This window comes from Cydia fagiglandana, chromosome 24, assembly GCF_963556715.1.
Source record: "Cydia fagiglandana chromosome 24, ilCydFagi1.1, whole genome shotgun sequence".
Lineage (NCBI taxonomy): Eukaryota > Metazoa > Arthropoda > Insecta > Lepidoptera > Tortricidae > Cydia > Cydia fagiglandana.
This window is the reverse complement of record NC_085955.1, coordinates 8,493,852-8,514,349: the sequence shown is the minus strand read 5'-3', so window position 1 is coordinate 8,514,349 and position 20,498 is coordinate 8,493,852. Positions and strand designations below refer to the sequence as shown.

Below are 20,498 nucleotides of genomic sequence, written 5' to 3'. Positions count from 1 at the left end.
TAATAATTGTTTTCCTTGTTTTGCGTAAGTTTTTTAAAGTTCTTCTGAAGGAAATAACACGCTTGTACCTTTTGCATTGGGCAAATAATCATATGATGAATATTTATGATAATCAGCCTTCATTGACCACATTTTAGTCTGCTTGTAAGTTTGTATTTGTCGATTTTGACTCAATATAATATGCTAATGCCTCATTAACACTTAGCTGCCTAGAATTCATTGAAGTACCTACTGCTGTCGTAAGAACAAGACTACGTTGGCTTATGTGGACTTTCTCTAATATTTTTTAACATTTTTGCCGTGTTTTATTTGCTGCCGATCACGAATCAATCGGGATTTCGGCAGCAGTTAAAAAATAGGTACGTAATTGTACCAGATCTTTAACTCAGCGTTTTTTCCGTTTTAAAAGGGGAACTTTTGAAGTTTAATTTGGGTCTTCCTGCAGGATTAACATTTTCAGACGACGTTGATGCACTTGGTCTAGTTATGTACACTCGTAATTCTATATTTTGGCCATCCATACCACTTTTAAACTTTTTCACAAATTGCTTCTTTAAATCTTGACGCACTATTCCACTTGGTATTCAGTTTTGATGAATAACTGGTTAAAATATTTTTTAACCGTCTCTCAGACTCTTCTTTGAAATCTCGTAACTCATATTTTACCAATATAAACTGATAAAGGTGGAAATTTTAGTCGTTTTTCCCCTTATTTGTCCATTCTTCAAAAACCCCTTCCTTAAAATAGAGAGAACGTGTTCTGCAAAAAAAATGAAAAAAAAATGTTATGCAAATTTATGCAAAATGAAATATACACCATCATAAAATAGAATTATGCAAGTAAATAATATCAAAAATCTAGACCGGTGTCAAGTATTTGCTAGTCTATCAAAGTTCTAAAATGAAGAAAATCTCACCACGTTTTTAAGTGCATATTTATTGCTCTATACGAGCATTATTACAACTGATATGAACATGTTTTTATGAAAAATATAAAGTGCTTACCTTCAGTTATAAGATCTATCACCAAACCTTTTCATAAAATAACGTTTTACTTGTAAGAGATGTCGTTGAACGCATCACAAAATTGCAACTGATTAAATTGTGCAATTGCACTTACCTCATTAGCTGACTTCTGCACCCTATGGCTCATAAAATTAGAAAGTTAGACATAATCTATTAATGGGTTTGGGGGTTTCAACATGTTGTTTATCATATCTAATGACTCATTAGAGATAATTTGATAACGACTTTTGTCCACCTAGCTTGTTCTAGACGAAACACTGTGCGGTCCTTGTTAAGTTGCTAACACACTATCGCACCGCACCAAGGTCATTGTGGGACGCACCCATAAGTAAGAGGGAGAAAGAGATATCGCTTTCTCCCTTTTACTTATGGGTGCGTCCCACAATGACCTTGGTGCGGTGCGATAGTGTGTTAGCAACTTTAATTGTACACTATACTGCAAAACGTAATTCAAGACCAAAAAAAGTAAGGAATGTTGCCACTTTTTTACTATAGGGTCTTGTATTTATGCACAAATAAGTAAATAAAAGTACTTTTTTAAATAGTAGGAGTAAAATTACTAATGAATAAATTATCTTAGCGTGATTATTTATCAAAAGGAATTTATAATTTTACAAACAAATTATTGCAGTGGCAACATTTTCTTACTTTTTTTGGTCTTGAATGAATTACGATTTGCAGTTTTTATAAACAAAAGTGGTCCCAGCATAGATATAAGAATATATACAGATGCCTTCCAAGCGAGCTGTCAGTGGGACCACTTTTTGTTTAGTGTACAGTAGCTAACACACTATCGCACCGCACCAAGGTCATTGTGGGACGCACCCATAAGTAAAAGGGAGAAAGCGATATCTCTTTCTCCCTCTTACTTATGGGTGCGTCCCACAATGACCTTGGTGCGGTGCGGTAGTGTGTTAGCTACTTACGATTAACAAAGCGACCCACTTTGCTGTAGCCATGTCGATAAAGTCATATCGATAAACTACCGACATTTTTGCAATTTTAATTTTACTTCAAAGGTTTAACTATACCTAAAATGAACAAAAACGCCTTTTTTCTTTATTGTGGTTATCAGATCACAATTTTGTAGTCACGCCCCAGGAGAGAACCAAGGGAAAGTTCAGATATTTAGTTAAAATACATAAATACCTATTAAAATAGGTGGTCCGCAATAATTGAATTATTTTATTACATTATAATATATTCATTATCCATTAGCATTTCAATTATGTTTATGTTTAACGAAGATATTGAAGCTTCAATTAATCGCTATTTGGTTCCGCTGTGTAGCGTTTATCGATATATAACATGATTAAAATCGACTTTTCACATGCCTAAAAGAGCATACATATACGTTTTTACGCACACATGCACAACCCGGGTCGCCTAAAAAGGGGCCACTTGGATTTGAAGTCCATCTTGTCAACAGTATAGTTGTCCTTTTTTGACAAATGGCATTTTAAAAGAGCGAGGAGAGAGAAATGATACTAGTTGCTGCGTCGTCAAATAGAACAATAAAGGTAGGGGCCTTGGGTCCCAGTGACAGCTCGCTAGGACGTAATCTCTGTATATTATATATCTATGAAAGATACTGTCACTAACGTATGTCAATGTCATTTCAATGATGTTGAATTTGTTGATTGTTGACTTGGAAATTGGGTTGAAAAGAGCTATTGTTTCAATATACCTATAAATGAATATAAAATCGGTACAGAACGTAAAAAGCAACTAATGTGATGGAATCGACAAACCAGTGCCACTGCTGCCTGCAGCGGCCTTCGGCGAAAGATCTGAGGAGACCGTACACGCGTTTCGGCATAACGGAAACATACTCGGTCATGATCGAAGAATGCTTTGTAATCAAAGTAAGTAATAATATTAAGTCGGTAGGGTAGGGTAAGACCTAAATTTGGTGCTTTACGAAGCCCTACGTCGCCTCTGCCTGGAATATGCTGTAAATATTATCTTAGTATAACAAGGGATACACGACGCACACCTGGTACTAAAGGTTCCGTCACACAGGCGCGTTTTCCGGGAGGGGCGTGAGCGGTCTGCCTGACCCCAACTAAATAGGATAAGACATATTAAATATATTAAGAACGGGTCACTCACGTATTTTAAGTCGAAAAACGCTCGACATGTTTCACTCCGTACCGAGAAGTGTCATCAGGAGCTTGCGTTTACGGTGACGGACCGGCCATTAGCGAATGACGTAGTGAGTGTTACGGGCAACCCATCATTTGACAATAATGCCATAAACGAGGGTAGTTTCTCGCTCCCCCTGCCGCCACCGCCACCGGCGCCTGCGCCGAGTCATCGGGCGCGGAGGGCTGCGGCTGCACAGTGAAACATGTCAAGTGTTTTTCGTTTTTAAATACGTGAGTGACCCGTTCTTAATATATTTAATATGTCTGTGTCTCACGGAAGTTTTGTTATTAAATGGGATAAGGTTTGGGAAGAAGAAGATTATCTTAGTACAGACCCTTGCACCTTGTTTACAGTTATTGTTTTTAGCTTAGATTCAATAATGTATGAGTCTTGTGTGCTAAGAATATAGACATAAATGACATAATGAAATCATGTATGGCATGATGTATTGATATTGATATTGATATTTATTGAAATCAAATTTGGTTAGGTTAAGGTTAAGTAGCAGTAATTAGTTTTAAGTGTGATTTATTTTTTGTGACATACGACTTTTAATGTTTGTAAAAAAAAAAAAGTTAAAATATTATTTATACAACAAATGTCACGTAGTATATTATTGCCAATAATTAGGTAAATGCAATGAATGACCTTGGACTTTCATGTAAGGCAAATTAAGGAAAGATTTCTAAATATGCGCAGTAACACATAAGCTGATGTCAAGCACTGTCGATCAATGTATGCAGTCTGTTGGAAGAACGTTACCAGGTCTAAAAGTATTATACGTGATTTGGCATAATCAAATTTTACAGCATTACAGCTAACACCAATGCACTGTAAAATCAAGTAGTAAAATTTAGTACCTAAGTAATAATAAAGCGATTAATAAGCTATCTATTACATGTTTGATTTGCAAAAACATAAAAAATCTTTAAAAAGTTTATGACTTTCGTCGGCAAACAAGTCGGAGTTAGGTGCAAAAGATAAGAAATTATTAAGGAGTGTCCGAGAACGGACAATTGGAGAGTACTGGTGTGCAGTCGTGTGAATGGTTCCATTATCTAGGAGGCGATGGCTACGACAACGTAGGTAGTTGTCGGGAACAAAAAAGGTAGTCGTTTTCGACACCAAGTCTAGGCAGTCTGATTCTCCCCTTAATATTTTAGATGTAGCAGACATTAGATTAACATGTATTTAGTCAGTGAGTTGTGTAACTTTTTGCAGCTAACTTCATGTGACAATGGCAAGAGTGGTATCTGTGAGGTGTGTCTGGGGCGGCTGCGGGAGGCATGCCTCTTCAAGCTCCAAGTGCAGCACTGCCAGGCCGAGCTGCAAATGGGATTAGAAAGAAAACTAAGTGTCAAAGGTACATATTAATAAGCTTTGCTATCACCATACAGCCATGCCACAGTAGATCAATGCCGTGCTTGAGAAGCAAAGAAACGGAGCTTCTCAATTTGTTTGGCTTCTCTTCTTTTTCAATTGTTTATGTGGGAATATCAATAATTTTTTGTCACTTACATGTCATGGTTACATTCTCCGGGTTTTTAAACCAGGGGTCCCCAAATCCCGGCCTGTGGGCCAAAACCGTGATGCGTTCTAATTCGGCCCGCCAACCCAAAGCGAATGCCCACTGTCTGACCCGCGCGGGCCAGGCCCTAGAGGTTCAGCATTCATTGTGAGTAACTCTGTTCCTAACAGTAGCAACCAGACATCCTCCCCCGGCGCAAAAACCGAGGGTGGCCCGCGGGAAAGTTTCTGAGGCGCAATGTGGCCCCAGGTCAAAAGTTTTGAGACTCCTGCTTTAAGCCATGGTTTTATACCGTTCAAATTAATTAATAATTATTTTTAATATGGGTTATGTTGTGACATGGCCATGAGCCATAATTCCCAAAATCTATTTCTTCTAAAAATTACAAATTCAGTTACATTCTATGTAAATATTTTAATTTCGTTTTTCGTCACTTACGTTTTGCATATCAAAGAAGAAGGTTCATTACGAATATTTGGGGCAAATACCGCGGCTAACGTTGGGACCGTTTCTGGCCTATAACCGCGAAAATCGAAGTTCGCAAATTGCGGGCATTTCTCTCTATCACTCTAATTACGCCTTCATTGGAGTAAAAGAGAAAGATCCCCCTGAGGTATGGTGGACAGTTGGAATAAAAGACGTGAGTCTAGCTCGATGGTTATAATCAGACTGACTAAACTAACTTACATGTTCTCTCTACATCTAGTTACATACACGTATAGTATATGCACACCTCACCTGGGGGGTGCTTTTGAAAAAAAATTAATTGTTAAATTACATTTTTTTTTGTATTAAAATAAATGTATAAAAATATACAATGTGTTTTTTATTTTATATGTAAATTTTAATCTTAAGAGTAAAGGTTACAATGACAATTATAATGGCAAAGTTAACTACAACATTTTAAAACATTAAAATTAATTGTTACACACTAAACATTAAAACATAATATAATACTAATTATAAAAAGGTTTAGTTCTATTTTTATGGACAAGATCGATCTTACCATCTATATCTAACTTAACATTTACTCCATCGTCCTCTATGACTTTAAAAGGTCCTTTAAAAAGGTTATCAAATTTTTTCCCAGTTTCTGACTTAATTAAAACAAGATCATCCTTTTTATAAGTCATTGAATTCGATAACTTATCATAATATATTTTTCGTAATTCTTTTGTTTTTAACAAATTTTCTCTAGCATCTTTATGTGCTAATTGTAGTCTGTATTTTAATTCTAAAGCATAATCTTCTGAGTTATACATAGGTTCTACAGTGTTAGTTAAATTACTAGGGATATTACATTTCTTTCCGAAAACCAACTCGAATGGTGAATACTTTGTGGCTGTATGTACTGTTGTATTATACGCGAAACACCAGAACGGTAACCACTGACTCCACGTGTCAGGGTGTCCGTCGCACTGTATTCTCATAAATGCGGCTAAATGTTTGTGCATATTCTCTAATGCGCCTATTGATTGATGGTGATATGCGGTTGAATTAAATTTACTTATTTTTAATAACTTACATACTTCGTCCATAGTAGCTGACATAAACTCCGTACCGCGATCTGTTGATATCGCTCCTGGGATGCCATACCTTAATATAAAATTACTTACTAGAGATCTCGCTACGCTAATTGTATCCTTACGCTGTAGGGGATACGCCTCAATGTACTTGGTCAGTTCGCACTGCAATGTGAGAACGTATTTGTTATCTTCCGCGTCGGCATCGAGTGGTCCGAGTAGGTCAAGATATATTTTCTCGAAGGCGGATGTCGCTGTCGTTGTGATAGTCATTGGCTGTCTTAAGTTCTTAGAGTACTTAGATACTTGACATTTACTACACTTTTTCACATATTCCCTAACGTCATTTTCTAAACCTGGCCAGTAGTATTTTGACTTAATATTACTTATCATTCTGCGAACGCCGGCATGTCCGCTTGTTGGTAACAAATGATAGTCGTTCATTATAACTCGTCTCTCATCTTTGTCAGTAATTCTGTTTATTTTTCCTAGGACATTTACTTTCGGTCCGGACCAACTTCTATTTACTTCATTTACCAGAGATTTTATAAATAACGCGTTTTTATCATTTTTTATTATACATAACTCATCTACTTGTATCTCTTTACAGAAATCACCTAACATACTCACAAATACGGCTCGCGTGAAATATGACGTATAATTAAGGTTAATGTAAAGACGTAATTTATCTTTTACGTACGCAAAACAATCTTTTTCTCTGGTTATTAACTTATTTTTTCTCAATATTCTTAACTCATCTTCTGACCCAAATAACATTTCTACAGAGTTATTAGGCTTTCTTAATATTTCCGCAATTCTCGGCTGATCAGACCTTAAATTTTCGGATATACTAAGATCCATAATATTACTGTCACTCGATCCGTTATCTTGCATTAATTTTTTACTCTGGGCCCTTGTCATAACCATAATCTGTTCACTCATATTTTTTAATTCGTCTGATGTTATTGTTATCCTACTTAAAGCGTCTGCTACTACGTTAGTTTTTCCTTTTATGTATATTATTTTATAGTCATATTCCTCTAACTGCAATCTAAATTTTACTAATCTGCTGGACGGGTCTTTCATACTGAAAAGATAGAGAAGTGGTCTGTGGTCTGTTAATATTGTAAAGCGTCGTCCAAACAAATATGGTCTGAAATAGCGTACACTCCATGTGATTGCCAAAAGTTCTTTCTGAATAATGGGATAATTTAACTCTGATTTATTTAGGGGTCTACTGGCATACGCTATAGGCCTTTTGTCTTTATTACATAGCACGGAACCGATAGACTTTGCTGACGCATCTGTTTGTAAGATAAATTCGTTTTCTATAGAAAAATCAGGATATTGTAAGATTGGTGGTGTTATTAGTTTTTCTTTTAGTATGTTAAACGCCGTATCGCACTCGTCGGTCCACTGAAATATTACGTTTTTTCTACATAATTTGTTTAATGGTAAAGTTATCTCCGCGAAATTAGGGATAAATTTCCTATAGTAATTGCAAAAAGCTACGAAACGCCTAACTTCGTCACTATTTGTTGGTGTTGGGTAATTTTGTAATACTTTCGTTTTTTGTGGATCTGGTAACACACCTTCCGCCGATACAACATGACCCAAGTAAAGTAATTCTTTTTTTAGAAAATCACATTTTTGAGGATTTATTTTCAAGTTAACTTTACGCAACCTCTCTAAGACATCAATTAAGTTTTTATTATGTTGATTCATATTTCTTCCAAAAATAACTAAATCGTCCATGTAAACAAAACATTTCTCGTACGAGAGACCTGACATTGCTATTGACATTACACGGGAAAATGCACTACCACTAATTTTCAAACCCATGGGGAGCCTTTTCATTCGAAATTGACCTTGACTTGTTGAAAACGAAGTGATATTTCTACTATCTTCATCCAGAGATGTTTGGTAATATGATTGTTGTAAATCAAGGTGACTAAAGTATATTGCGCCTGACAAAGAATCTAGAATTTCGACAATATTCGGAAGAGGGAATTTATCGTCTTGAATAACGTTATTTACTTTACGGTAATCGATAACTAATCTCCATTTTTTTGTGTTATCATCTGATTTTTTCGGTACTAAAAGTATGGGACTGTTCCAATCGCTATTTGATTCCTCAATTATATCGTCTTTAATCATTTGTTCAACTTGTTTATTTACTTCCGATTTCATTGCTGCTGGTAATCTATAAGGCTTTGTATATATAGGTTTAGTATTTGGTTTCACGGTAATACTTTGGCTCAATATATTGGACGTTCCTAATTTATCCCCTTCTAAGTAAAAGACATCGGCGTATTTGGCACATATTGACTCGATAAGTTTACGGTCTGTATCGTTTAAATGGTCTAATTTTAAAGATGGTAGTAATTTTTTAACTCGATCTACTCCGTTGTCGGTTTTGTGAAAGTTGCAAATGTTATAATTATTTAAATTTTCTAATTTAGGTAGAAACATGGGTAACGTCATGGTCACTTGTATTTAAAATTCGTACCGGTATTCTATTTTGTTTAACTTTAACTATACTTCCGGCTAAAAATATATTTTCGGCTAATTTTTCAGAATTTATAACGTAATCCTTTCCCAAGTCAAGAGATTTTACTTTAATTAAATGTAATGATTCACTTCTCGCTGGTAGTGATAAACAAGTTCCGTTATTGCTACTTCTCTGAATTCGTAACACGTATCTCTCGTTCCCATCGTGTAACGTGAGTTCGTCCGTCATTAAGTCTATAATTGCGTTATATCTTCGCATGAAGTCGAGTCCGAGAATGCCATCCGCGTGACATGGCATATCCTCATCCTGTAATATATGAAACCTATGCGTAAGCGATATCGTATTACTGTATTCTAAAGTCGCGTCTGTCACATGTTTACTTGTAATTTTTCCACCTACGCCTGATATTATAGTACCTTTTTCGTATGTCGGAGATTCTCTGGGAACCTTGCTACGTTGTAAAATAGATATACTTGCACCATTGTCAATCATAAGGATAATATTTTGTCCACCTACTGAAACTCTAACATAGTCTAGTCCGTCACATATAGTCAAAACTTTATGCTCGAAAAAACTGCATCTGTGAAGGTTCTTCACTCACCGTGTTGCGTGAGGTCTGCGGCTCGTGTGTATATGTATACACATTTCCTCGACGGCCGCGGTTCCTTTGTGTACCACGTCCTCTAAAATTTGCACGCTGTCCGCGTCCCCTATAAAAATTATTAGTGGGTACAGTACCTCTGCTCATCGGGTAGCTCGGTACCCAATGATTGCGGTAGGCTCTGGCTCGAGGCTGGTAGGCATGTCCGCGCCAACCATAACGCTGGGGTTGCTGGAAACCTCTTCTGGTCATGTTCATGACCACAGGCTCGGGCTGCGGTCGCGCCAGCTCCTCGTCTTGAGCAGCTCTGACGGCTTCCTTCAATTCTGTGTACTCCCGGGCAGCTAGAATTGTACTTAATCGGCGGTTTCGCAAACCGTCTGTAAACTTTTTGATAGCCAAGGACTCATTTATCGGTCTAAGGACATCGCAAGCTTCCGATTTCCCGTCAGCTTGTGCTATTGTTAGGCCGATAAACAATTCCTCTAGTTTATCGCCGTATTGGCTAATTGACATTTCTCTTTGTGAAATGTTGTTTAATTGTATTAGCAAAGAATTTGCGGATTTCTTAGGTAGCAAATATTTTTTTATATCGGCTACTAGCTGGGTAGCGGTGTCATATGTCGGTTTTAGCTTCAATTGCGCGATTTTATTAAGTCGGGTTTTTAAAACAAAAGAAATCAGCAACTTCTTTTCGCTACTATCTGTTAACATGCCATCTAACATTTCAATTCCCGCTATCATCCTTTCCACAGTTTCCTCCTTATCATCTAAAATTGGAATTAAGCTATTAGCTTCCCTAATTTCAAATTGTTTCGCCATTTTAGCTGGTTTTTCGGACACGCTTTCTATTATTTTATACTTTAAAATTCTATCGTAAACTTCTTCTATTTTCTCACACAATAATTCCGAAAACAAACATTCCTTTGACAGGTCATTTACATTAACAGAAACAACTAACTGCTTATAGTCCTCATATATTAATTGCGCTTCAGAAAATTTTATTAATCCTACTTCTTGTTGCCTTCTACACTCGCCTAATTTCCGCAGGTCAACTCTAAGTTTTTCTAACTTTTCATATATACTATTTAATTTTAAATCCATACCTTTAACAACACACTTTGACGCACTGAAATTTTAACGCTTTTCACTTCACACACGCGTATCACGTAACGTTCCTTGCTCCTTCCTTCGCCTCCGATCCTTGGTGCCTAGACATCTTCTTCGGTGACTTTGGCCGGGGCTGCCCGCCTTCCAGACAGCCTGGTCTGCATCCTGCTCCAGAATTCGCGTCGCACCTCTTTTCTGACACAATTCGCTTGTGCTTTTCTCGCCAACACGCATAGTCCACAGCAGAAAATCAGCGCTATTATGACAAATAGGATGCTCACTAGTATATTATTGATTCTGGTGTGTTCATTTGAGCTCGTTGCATAGTTGCTCCCAATTGCATTCTGTGTGATGATGAACTCCCTTTCTTCCTGTTTACTGTACTGGTGCCCCATTTTCACTTTCACTTAATTTATAAACTGTCCGAAAATTCACTGATTTAAAAGTTCATCGCTCGGTCGGTACGCGCTCGCTCCGCGGTCGGTCGTTGTTTATATGATATCCGATACCATCGCGCGCCGAGGTACGTCGAGGCCACGGTCAACGGTCGCCATGAGGTATGGTGGACAGTTGGAATAAAAGACGTGAGTCTAGCTCGATGGTTATAATCAGACTGACTAAACTAACTTACATGTTCTCTCTACATCTAGTTACATACACGTATAGTATATGCACACCTCACCCCCGCAATTTGCGAATTTCGGTTTTCGCGGTAGCCCCTCTGGTGTTTACTTTAGACGTTTGTTTTAAACCTTATACAGTCAGCAGCAGAAGTTGCTAAGCGGGCCAGGTGTCCAAAATGATCTTGACGCGACTTTATTGTTAAGAGACTAAGAGTGTGTCCAGGTAATTTTGAACACCTCGCCCGCTTAGCAACTTTTGCTGCCGACTGTACCTACCGTGTTATATTTTAGACGAAGAAGCCTTGGATGAACTATCTTCAGATGGCGCTTACAGCGAGTGTCCTGAGCCTTTATATTACCGTAAGTACCTAGTATGCTATTCAGAATTTAGTAGAATGAATTGACAGCAATTATAATAAAAGAAAACGAGCGCTACTTAGCAGTAAGATATGCAGTCTACATGTACTGTTGTGCCATTTGGGGCATTATCTATGAAAAGGGACCTTATTGTCGATGCCGCTTACGCCGCACGGCGTCGCGCGGAATTGTATTTCTATCGGAGCATTGTTAATAATGGCGGAAGCGCCATCGACAATAAGGTCTCTCTTCATAGATAACGTCACATTTAGGGTTCTACCTAAATTGGAAACTATAGTGTAAGTGTTGAACAACCAATTTAGCTAGAACCCTAAATGGCGCAACAATCTCGGAGCGTGATGAACTGATGGTACCATTGTACCTTAGAGCATTTACTAACTGGAGATGTCAGTCCTAAAATAAGGAGGACGCTAAATGAAAATGAGGAGGAGAGAAATGAAAATGAGGAGGACGGTAAATGAAAATGAGGAGGAGGGTAAATGAAATGAGGAGGAGGGTAAATGAAACGAGGAGGTATAAATCATCAGAACACTCTCGTAAACAACGTCAGTTCAGTGTGTGTATTATTATGTTCAGCTTCAGACGAGGAGCCCCTGAGTCCGCCTAGTAAAGAAGAGCCGCGGGAGGAACATCTGTTACGTAAGTACAGACTTTTAATTGAATTAATGATTAGTTCAGTAAATACAATAGTCTACTCCGTCTATACAAATCTTTATGCTACAAAATTGTTTTAAAATAATAGGGAGTGTTACTGCAATGTTCTGCCGCCAGAGTGCAGCACTAATTTGTTTAGTAAACCATAGAGTAACTTATACGTACTAGGCCTTAAACAGTTTTTAGGGTTCCGTACCCAAAGAGTAAAACGGGACCCTATTACTAAGACTCCGCTGTCCGTCCGTCCATCTGTCCGTCTGTCACCAGGCTGAATGTCACGAACCGTTCTGTTGCCGCTGTAACAACAAATACTAAAAAGTACGGAACCCGCGGTGGGCGAGTCCGACTCGCACTTGTCCGGAATTTTGACAAGTTTTTACTATGACATTGATGCATCAAGGCGGTTTGTTTACAGGTGGCCTACCGCGAAACGCAAAAGTCGAAATTTCGTTCACTGCCTCTCTATCGATCAAATAAGCAAGAGTGATAGAGAGGCAGAAACCGAAGTTTCGATTGTCGTGTTTCACATAAGGGTATATTGAGTTCGAGACGCCCTCTACGCAAAGTTTTGCCTAATATTTCCTATTCATGAAACATTTTAACCAAGAACATAGTTTACTGTTATATTTACTTCAAAAACAATAACCTATCCCATTAAAAAAAACTTAAGAGATATAGAGAATTTATTTGTAGCTAAAATTCATCAAATGTTATTACTTATAGTTCGTTTTTTTTAGCATTAGAAATAAGGTAAACAATCTTGATTTGTCTTTTAATTGAAAAACACATTTTTAAAATAAGTTACGTCAAATATGTAACAATTATGAATTTAATACGATCATTTATATTCTTCTGCTTTCATAAGTAATAGTTTTTGATTTTTAAAAAGCGTTTTAAAAGACATGTCAAGATCGCTTACCTTCTTGCAAGTTCTTTCTAATGCTAAAAAAAACGAACTATAGATTTTTTGTAGTTACTCCAGTGTGTCAGATTTAGAAATGAGTGATATCTTGCTACCCGTGGAACTGCCTTAACCACTTTTAGCGTCTATGTTGGTGGCCAGATGGACAGATAAAATGTGATGTTTCAGTGTCTTTACCCGGCGGCGAGTACAGAGTTAGGCCGGAGCCTCTGTCCTCGCGCGTCTTTCAGCAGCTTTCGCTAGGGTGCTCCGTGAGGCTCGAGCGCCTCCGCGACGCCGCCAAGCCGTGTCCCGTGAGGTCACACCGCGAGCCGAGCCCCGCCAAGCCGTGTCCCGTGACGTCACACCGCGAGCCGAGCCCCGCCAAGCCGTGTCCCGTGAGGTCACACCGGGAGCCGAGCCCCGCGAGGAGTGTGGACGCGCCCGGTCACACCGCCGCCGAGGAACAAGCCCGCACGTCGGGTAGGTACAGTCAGCAGCAGAAGTAGCTAAGCGGGCCAGGTGTTCAAAATGATCTTGACGCGAATTTATTGTTAAGAGAATAAGAGTGTGTCAAGGTCATTTTTTCAGCAAATAGGCCACAAGGGCACTTTTACACGTCAAACGTTACGATTTTTAATTCCATTTGTGTTTTTAATTATTTCGACGATCATGATAGAAATTCGTATATTATTGACATCAATGAAAACTCATGATGTAATTTTCGTTCATGAAATAAATCATCTTATCTAATCTAATCTAATGTTATAAGTATCATATCAAGTATATATCATTAACGTCGGGAATTTTTCCTGACCGCTGGAAACAAGCTTTAATAACTCCTATACCCAAAAACAATAGAAAAGACGATGTATCCCAATACCGTCCAATCTCAAAGTTATGTATATTTGGCAAAATATTAGAAAAAATAGTTGTTAATGACCTATCCTTTGCAGTTCGCAACTATTTGTCTCCAAATCAACACGGTTTTTTCAAAGGTCGTTGTGTCGAATCCAATTTGGTCTCCTTCACTGATTTTTTACTAACCGCACTAAATAACAAATGCCAAGTTGATGTCGTGTACACGGACTTCTCCAAGTCTTTTGATAAAATCAGTCACAGAATCTTATTGGAGAAGCTCTGGAGTGCCGGAATACATGGCGACTTGTTCCGATGGATCAAGTCATACATCACAAATCGCTCACAAGCCGTTTCGATCAAAGGTTTCATGTCAGATTTTCTTTACATTCCTTCAGGTGTCCCGCAAGGGTCGCATCTCGGTCCACTGCTGTTTACACTTTATATAAATAATATTGGTGATGTAGTTAGCAGCAGTCATCACCTGTTATATGCTGATGATGCAAAAATTTTTAAGATTATTAACACAGTCAATGATTGTTGCGACCTTCAAGCCGATATTAATTCTCTGTCTGCATATTGTGAGAGTAATCAACTATTTCTTAATCCTGATAAGTGCAACATTGTCACATTTATACGTAATAAAAATCCAATAACATATAATTACATATTAAATAATCAACACATAAACAGGGTTGATAAGGTCCGTGACCTTGGGGTTATAATAGATGATAAACTAACATTTAATAATCACATAGATGTTGTTGTTCAAAGGGCTTACAAACAACTTGGTTTTATATTAAGGGTTTGTAAGCCTTTTCAACACGAAATGACATACAGGATATTATACTACAGTTTAGTCAGATCAATCCTAGATTTTGCGTGTATCATTTGGAACCCTTTCTTTAAGTGTCATATCAATAGGATAGAACGTGTGCAAAAGAAATTTCTTAAGTCCATCGACTTCCGTATGGGACGGGGTCGGAACTCATATAAAAACAGTCTTTCTCACTATGGATTGCTGACACTTGAAGATCGTCGAGCACAGTTTGATATAATGTTTCTTTACAAAATCATTAACAGCTTTATTGACTCCCCCTCACTTCTTGGTAGGTTATTATTTAAGACACCTCAACGCACTGCACGCCATAAGAAACTATTTGCTATCCCTTTCTCTCGTACAAAATATTACTCAAATTCTTATTTCAACCGTTGTCTCAATTATTATAATATAAATGTATCCCACATTGATCTATTTTCGTATAAAACCTGTGAAAGTTTTAAAAAACAAATTATTACTCACTTTAAATTGAAATTATAAACAATAACAAACTGTATATTTAAGTAGGTAACGATAATTAACGATAAAATAGGTATAATTGAAAATAACTTATGTATATTAGTTAGTATAATTTATGCACTCATTGATAACTTTGTTATTTAATGATAACTTTGTTTTCCGCTTACTGCTCCTACACTTAGATTAAAAATTGTTTTATTAAGGTAGGGCACTCAAGGTCTATTAACACATATAATATTATTATATAAGTTTTTGTACAAGACTGTTTGTTGCCTAAATAAATAAAAAAAAAAGTAATAAATGTTAATATTTTTGTTTTAGATGTAAAATCATCGATTAAACCAGAGCCTTGTGATGACGTCGAGGGAGATGAGCAGCTGCTAGATGTGTCATGTAAGTCCCTAACCCTTGTCACAGCATAAATATTAGTACTACCGTACAGAAAGGAAACTTCCTACAAAACCGAAATTTGACTGCGGTTCAGGGTCAAAACATGCTGTCCCTTTTCTAATGTACGGCATTTTGGAGGCGCATCCATAAAAGCCGATTCCCACCGGCTTGCCTGTTTTTGGACGTTGGAGCAGAGTTGTAAAGTAAATATGTAAACCAAGTTAGCCCCGGCTTGCCTAAGGATATGTTTGACGCGCCGCCATTGCAAATTATTAGCAGTTCGAGGCCAGTTAGAAATACAGACTATACAAAACGCGAGAGTTTAAACTTTTAAAGTATTAGGTATATCATAATAAATGTTAATATATTTGTTTTAGTTGAAAAATCGTCGATTAAATCAGAGCCTGATGATGCCGGGGGAGATGAGCAGCTGCCTGATGCGTCATGTAAGTTTATCCTAACATGCAATATGCTCGTTTATTTTTTATTTATTATGAATGGGCTTACTCATGGCCACAGACTAGCCGAGGCGTAGACGTGGCCTACGATGGAGCGAGCTCGCCCAGAAGGTGCCTGTTCACTCTTGATTTGAAGGTTGCCGGGTTATAAGAACACGGAAATATAGACGCCGGCAGGGAATTCCAGTATACAGGGTGATTCAGGAGACGTGAGCAGGACTTACACTGCGCATTTCGTAAATTATAAGCAACTGTTTCGTATTAGTATTAGTGGGGTTAACGTTAATTTTCTAGTCGTGTTGAAAAAAAAAGTTATTAATTTATTTACGACATGCATGGTCACCCTAAATTTAGAATACTAAACTACCGATATTATGTGTCTAATTAAATGTCATCACTGTCATCACGGTCTGGTTACTTTTGAAAACTCGTATCTCACTCAAGTTGACAGTTTATTTTCTTCGTAATCAAAATGCTGTCATTACGGTTAAAGAGGTTTTATGTTTATTAATTAGGTCTTGTAGGGTGACCATGATTGTACAGAATTGAATTTGCCCTCACCAAAAAGTTAAAAAATAGGAAAAAGTGTGGTTGTTTCACCTAAATACGACGGTGATCGATCAATTATCAGTTACTGAGTGTGCAGGATTAGTCCTGCTCACGTCTCATGAATCACCCTGTATATAGAAGTTACTTGTAGAGCCATAAGAGCTTGTCACATACTTTTTGCAGCCTCCGAAGAGTAACATATATATTATTGCAGGTGATTGTACAACCATACTCTGTATCTTTAGGTATTTAAATAAAAGTAAACACCATCTACCCTCAAATGGCTCCTTAAGCCAGTTGAAGGTAGATGAAAACATTACACGATCAAATAATGTAGGTTAAAGTCAGGTCGTTCAGTGACTGATCCAGGCGGTTTTGTATTTGGTTGGTTAACCAATAAATGTTAATGTGGGATCCACCGGTGTGCGCCACTCAGCACAAACATTTTTGTACTGAATAGAATATGCTTGTGCCGCACAGTGCCGCACACCCTTGGAATCTTGCCATAACTACCCGAAAATGTACAAATTGTTTGTTAACTTTTATTTAAATACCTAAAGATACAGACTATAAATAAAGTGGTCATCATATATTTTGATTTGTGTCCAGCGGCGGCTGTTGAGGTTCCGCCGGCGCAGCCTGCCGCCCGCGCGAGCCGAGCCGAGCCCGAGCCTCGCCACGCCTCGGCGCCCGCGCGGGCGAGTCCCGTGACGTCACACGAGCCCACTCCAGCGACCAGTGCGAAGTTGCCTGTTGCCCGCCAACAAGCCCACACACACCAGCCTAGCTTAATCGGACATGTAATTAACACAGACACTGATGCAGTGTACTCATGCAGAGTCTGTCCACAAAAGTTCTCAAACAAAACTCTCCGCAAACTACATGAATACACTCACATGGAAGTATACATTTGCGATATGTGTAATAAAGAATTTAGGGTGAAATCAGTTTTAATTAGTCATATTTTTAAGTTACATATGAAGATAAATGCTGTGTGCAAAGTTTGCAACAAAATTTTTGCAAACAAGGCGTGCTTAAAGAAACATCAAAGACTTCACACTGGTAAAAAACCATACAAATGTAAGGTATGTGGTAAGAAATTTGCACTTGTTGAATATTTACGTTCACACAAAATAGTTCACACTGATGAAAACCCATACAAGTGTGAAGAATGTAACAAAGAATTCAAAGATAGAAAAGGTTATAACAGACACAAAAAAATTCACACCGGAGACAAAAAATTTAGCTGTGATGAATGCGGCAAACGTTTTATAAGAAACCACACTTTAACTGAACACAAAAAAGTTCACACGGGTGAAAAATTATATAAGTGTGATGAATGTGACATGTTATTTGGATATAGAAATTCTTTAAAAAAGCATAAATTAATGCATATCCGAGGTGATATTTACAGCTGCAACTTTTGCGACGAGAAATTTCCACAAATAATACTTTTAAATAAACATAAAAATAAGCACGTCGGAGAAAAACCGTACTGTTGCGAAAAATGTGACAAGAGATTTAAAAGAAAAGATCAATTAGATTTGCATAAAATAACGCACACTGGAGACAGACCATACACCTGTGACAAGTGTGGTAAACAATTTAAACGAAAACATAATTTATTTCAACATGAAAAAAATCACGCAGAAAAATCTCACAGTTGTAATGAATGTAACAAAAAATTCACACACAAGCATCAGTTAGAAGCTCATGTTAGAACTCACACTAAAGAAAAACCCTTTATTTGTGAAGAATGTGGCGCGCGATTCGCTCAAAATTATATTTTACAGAAACATAAACAGATTCATTCTGAGAAGATACCCGTGACTGCGAAGAAATTACCAAGAGTTAAAACCATAGTAAAGTAAATATTAAAAGAAAAAAGTATAACAAACATGCTGTCAATCATTCTTCAGAAGAGAACGAACGGGAGAAGATGACGTCTATGGCGGTTCCTGGGTCGAATCCACTGTTTTTTTTTTTCTTTAATTAATTGACGTGTGTACAGTTTTAAAGCCTGTGCACACCGGCTGCGTGTGCGTGATGTGCACGTGCGCGTGCGGCGTTGTAGTATACAGCTCCTCATGAGAGACGGCACACCGTTTGCGTGACGTGTGCGTGTGCGGCTCCAACGTTTTAGCGCACGCGCATGTGCACGTCACGCACACGCAAGCCGGTGTGCACAGGCCTTTAGGTTTGATTAGTTTTAGGTGTGTGTGTGATTTTATTTTAATGTTTTTGACATGTGCGTTTTTTACCGTATTGAACGCTCTGAATCCGAATCTTGCTTTGGATAAGAATTGTAACTTGTGCTATGATTTGTAACCAGTTTTGTCAAGTAAAGACTGCGAGTTGAATAACGTATTTCATTGAAAGCCTTCGTCATCCACGATTGAAGGTTCTGATGTGCTTCCGATATGTCGGCGGCCGATCGTAAGATCAGGCAGATCGTAATGTTCCTGTGTAATGTTTTGACGATAACCACATTAATCCAAGATATAGGTAGGATAGGTTCGTTAGGTTGCTTCAGATGCCCGAAGGGCAAACTGCCCAGAAATAGGAGCCCCGCGTAGCGGGGCTTCGTCGGCTCAGGGAAGGAGTCAAAGATTTTCACGTTTCACGATATCAGGTCTTACGATCGGCCGCCGACAGATATACAGTCAACTGTAAAAATATGGGTGTACAAATCATCTCAAAAATATGTCCCATAACTCTTGTCAGTGAATTAAGAAATATGGGACATATTTTTGAGTAAGTTGTCTACACCGATATTTTTAACACACTTTTAAACCTGTCGACCTGTATGTAACTATGTAATGGAATCTAAGGTAACTAATTTAACCATCTTCCAAGGATCGTAGCGTCATAAAAATTGGCAGCTGTATGTAGTTCTGATGACAATACAATAATATGGTACTGTCGAACTGATCTGATGATGGAGCCGGAAGATATGAACTGGAACTTCATGATGGAACATCGTATCATGGCTGTGTTTGGATTTGTTAGAGTCATTTAATGAACTTTGTCCACAATTAGGTTTCAAGGTCTGATGATGAAGCCGGAAGATAGGCACTGGCATTCCATGATGGAATATAGTATCATATAATCATAGTCGTGTTTGCGCTTGTGAGAAAGGTCACGTAATGGACTTTGAACACGATCAAGCGTGTTTTTCTAGAGTTTTTTAAACTATTAATTTATTGAGTAAGTGGTCTACACCAATATTTTTACAGTTGAATGTATGTACGTTCACAATTCCCGACGCGTTTGGCGCTCGGCAAACGGTTGAGGGAGGCAACGGGCGAACTCGCATCCGCGGAACATCCGCATTATTTTCAATATCCGCATCCGCATAAAATTGATGCGGAGCATCCGCATGATGCGGAGCATCCGCATGATGCGGATGTCGATCAAGTCGGTAACAGGAACGTATTAGCGGCGGCGCCGGTGGCGTAAGTGCTAGGTAATTTCGTCATTATATATAACGAAATCGTCTAGATCTTGAAAAGTCGGCCAAGTTACTGTTTATTAAATAAAACGCACCTAGGTATATTCTTGCTCAACTACTAAATGTTTCGGTTTTTTTTTTAATAAAAAATGCTAAAAATGTAATATTTGACGTCTTTAAGTACCAAATCTTGACATCCGCATCCGCGGATGTGAGGCTTTAAATGTCCGCATCCGCGGATGTCAAAAAATCTGCATCCGCAACATCCCTGGTCGGAATCCACTTGATAGAGTCAGACCAAGAATAGTCTGCAGCGGATTTGATAGCCCACGCAGTGAAAGTGTTATTTTAAACGTCAAACTTCTATGAAATTATGACGTATAAATGACACTTGCACTGAGTGGGCTATCAAATCCGCTGCAGACTTTTTTTGGTCCGACTCTAGATTACCTGACGATGGATGGCATTGTTATCTTTTGTTAAACCAA

The 20,498-nt window shown here is 38.0% G+C and overlaps 1 protein-coding gene across 1 annotated transcript; it reads left to right on the top strand.

The window, feature by feature from the left end:
- The first annotated feature begins 11,869 nt into the window (after window positions 1–11,869).
- Window positions 11,870–18,561, top strand: LOC134676695 (zinc finger protein 154-like). The gene is made up of 6 exons (XM_063535095.1): window positions 11,870–11,924; window positions 12,026–12,088; window positions 13,194–13,487; window positions 15,484–15,555; window positions 15,930–15,998; window positions 17,169–18,561. Exons 1-6 carry the CDS (start codon window positions 11,870–11,872, stop codon window positions 18,428–18,430), a joined length of 1,815 nt encoding a protein of 604 aa, XP_063391165.1. The 3' UTR covers window positions 18,431–18,561.
- The last annotated feature ends 1,937 nt before the right edge of the window (window positions 18,562–20,498 follow it).

Bases quoted from the DNA above. Each gene is read 5' to 3' on its own strand.
- LOC134676695 (XM_063535095.1), top strand. From the start codon at position 11,870: ATGAGGAGGAGAGAAATGAAAATGAGGAGGACGGTAAATGAAAATGAG. The intron at 11,925-12,025 runs GTAAATGAAATG...TATTATGTTCAG, and splicing joins AAATGAAAATGAGGAGGAGG to CTTCAGACGAGGAGCCCCTG. The intron at 15,556-15,929 runs GTAAGTCCCTAA...TATTTGTTTTAG, and splicing joins GCAGCTGCTAGATGTGTCAT to TTGAAAAATCGTCGATTAAA.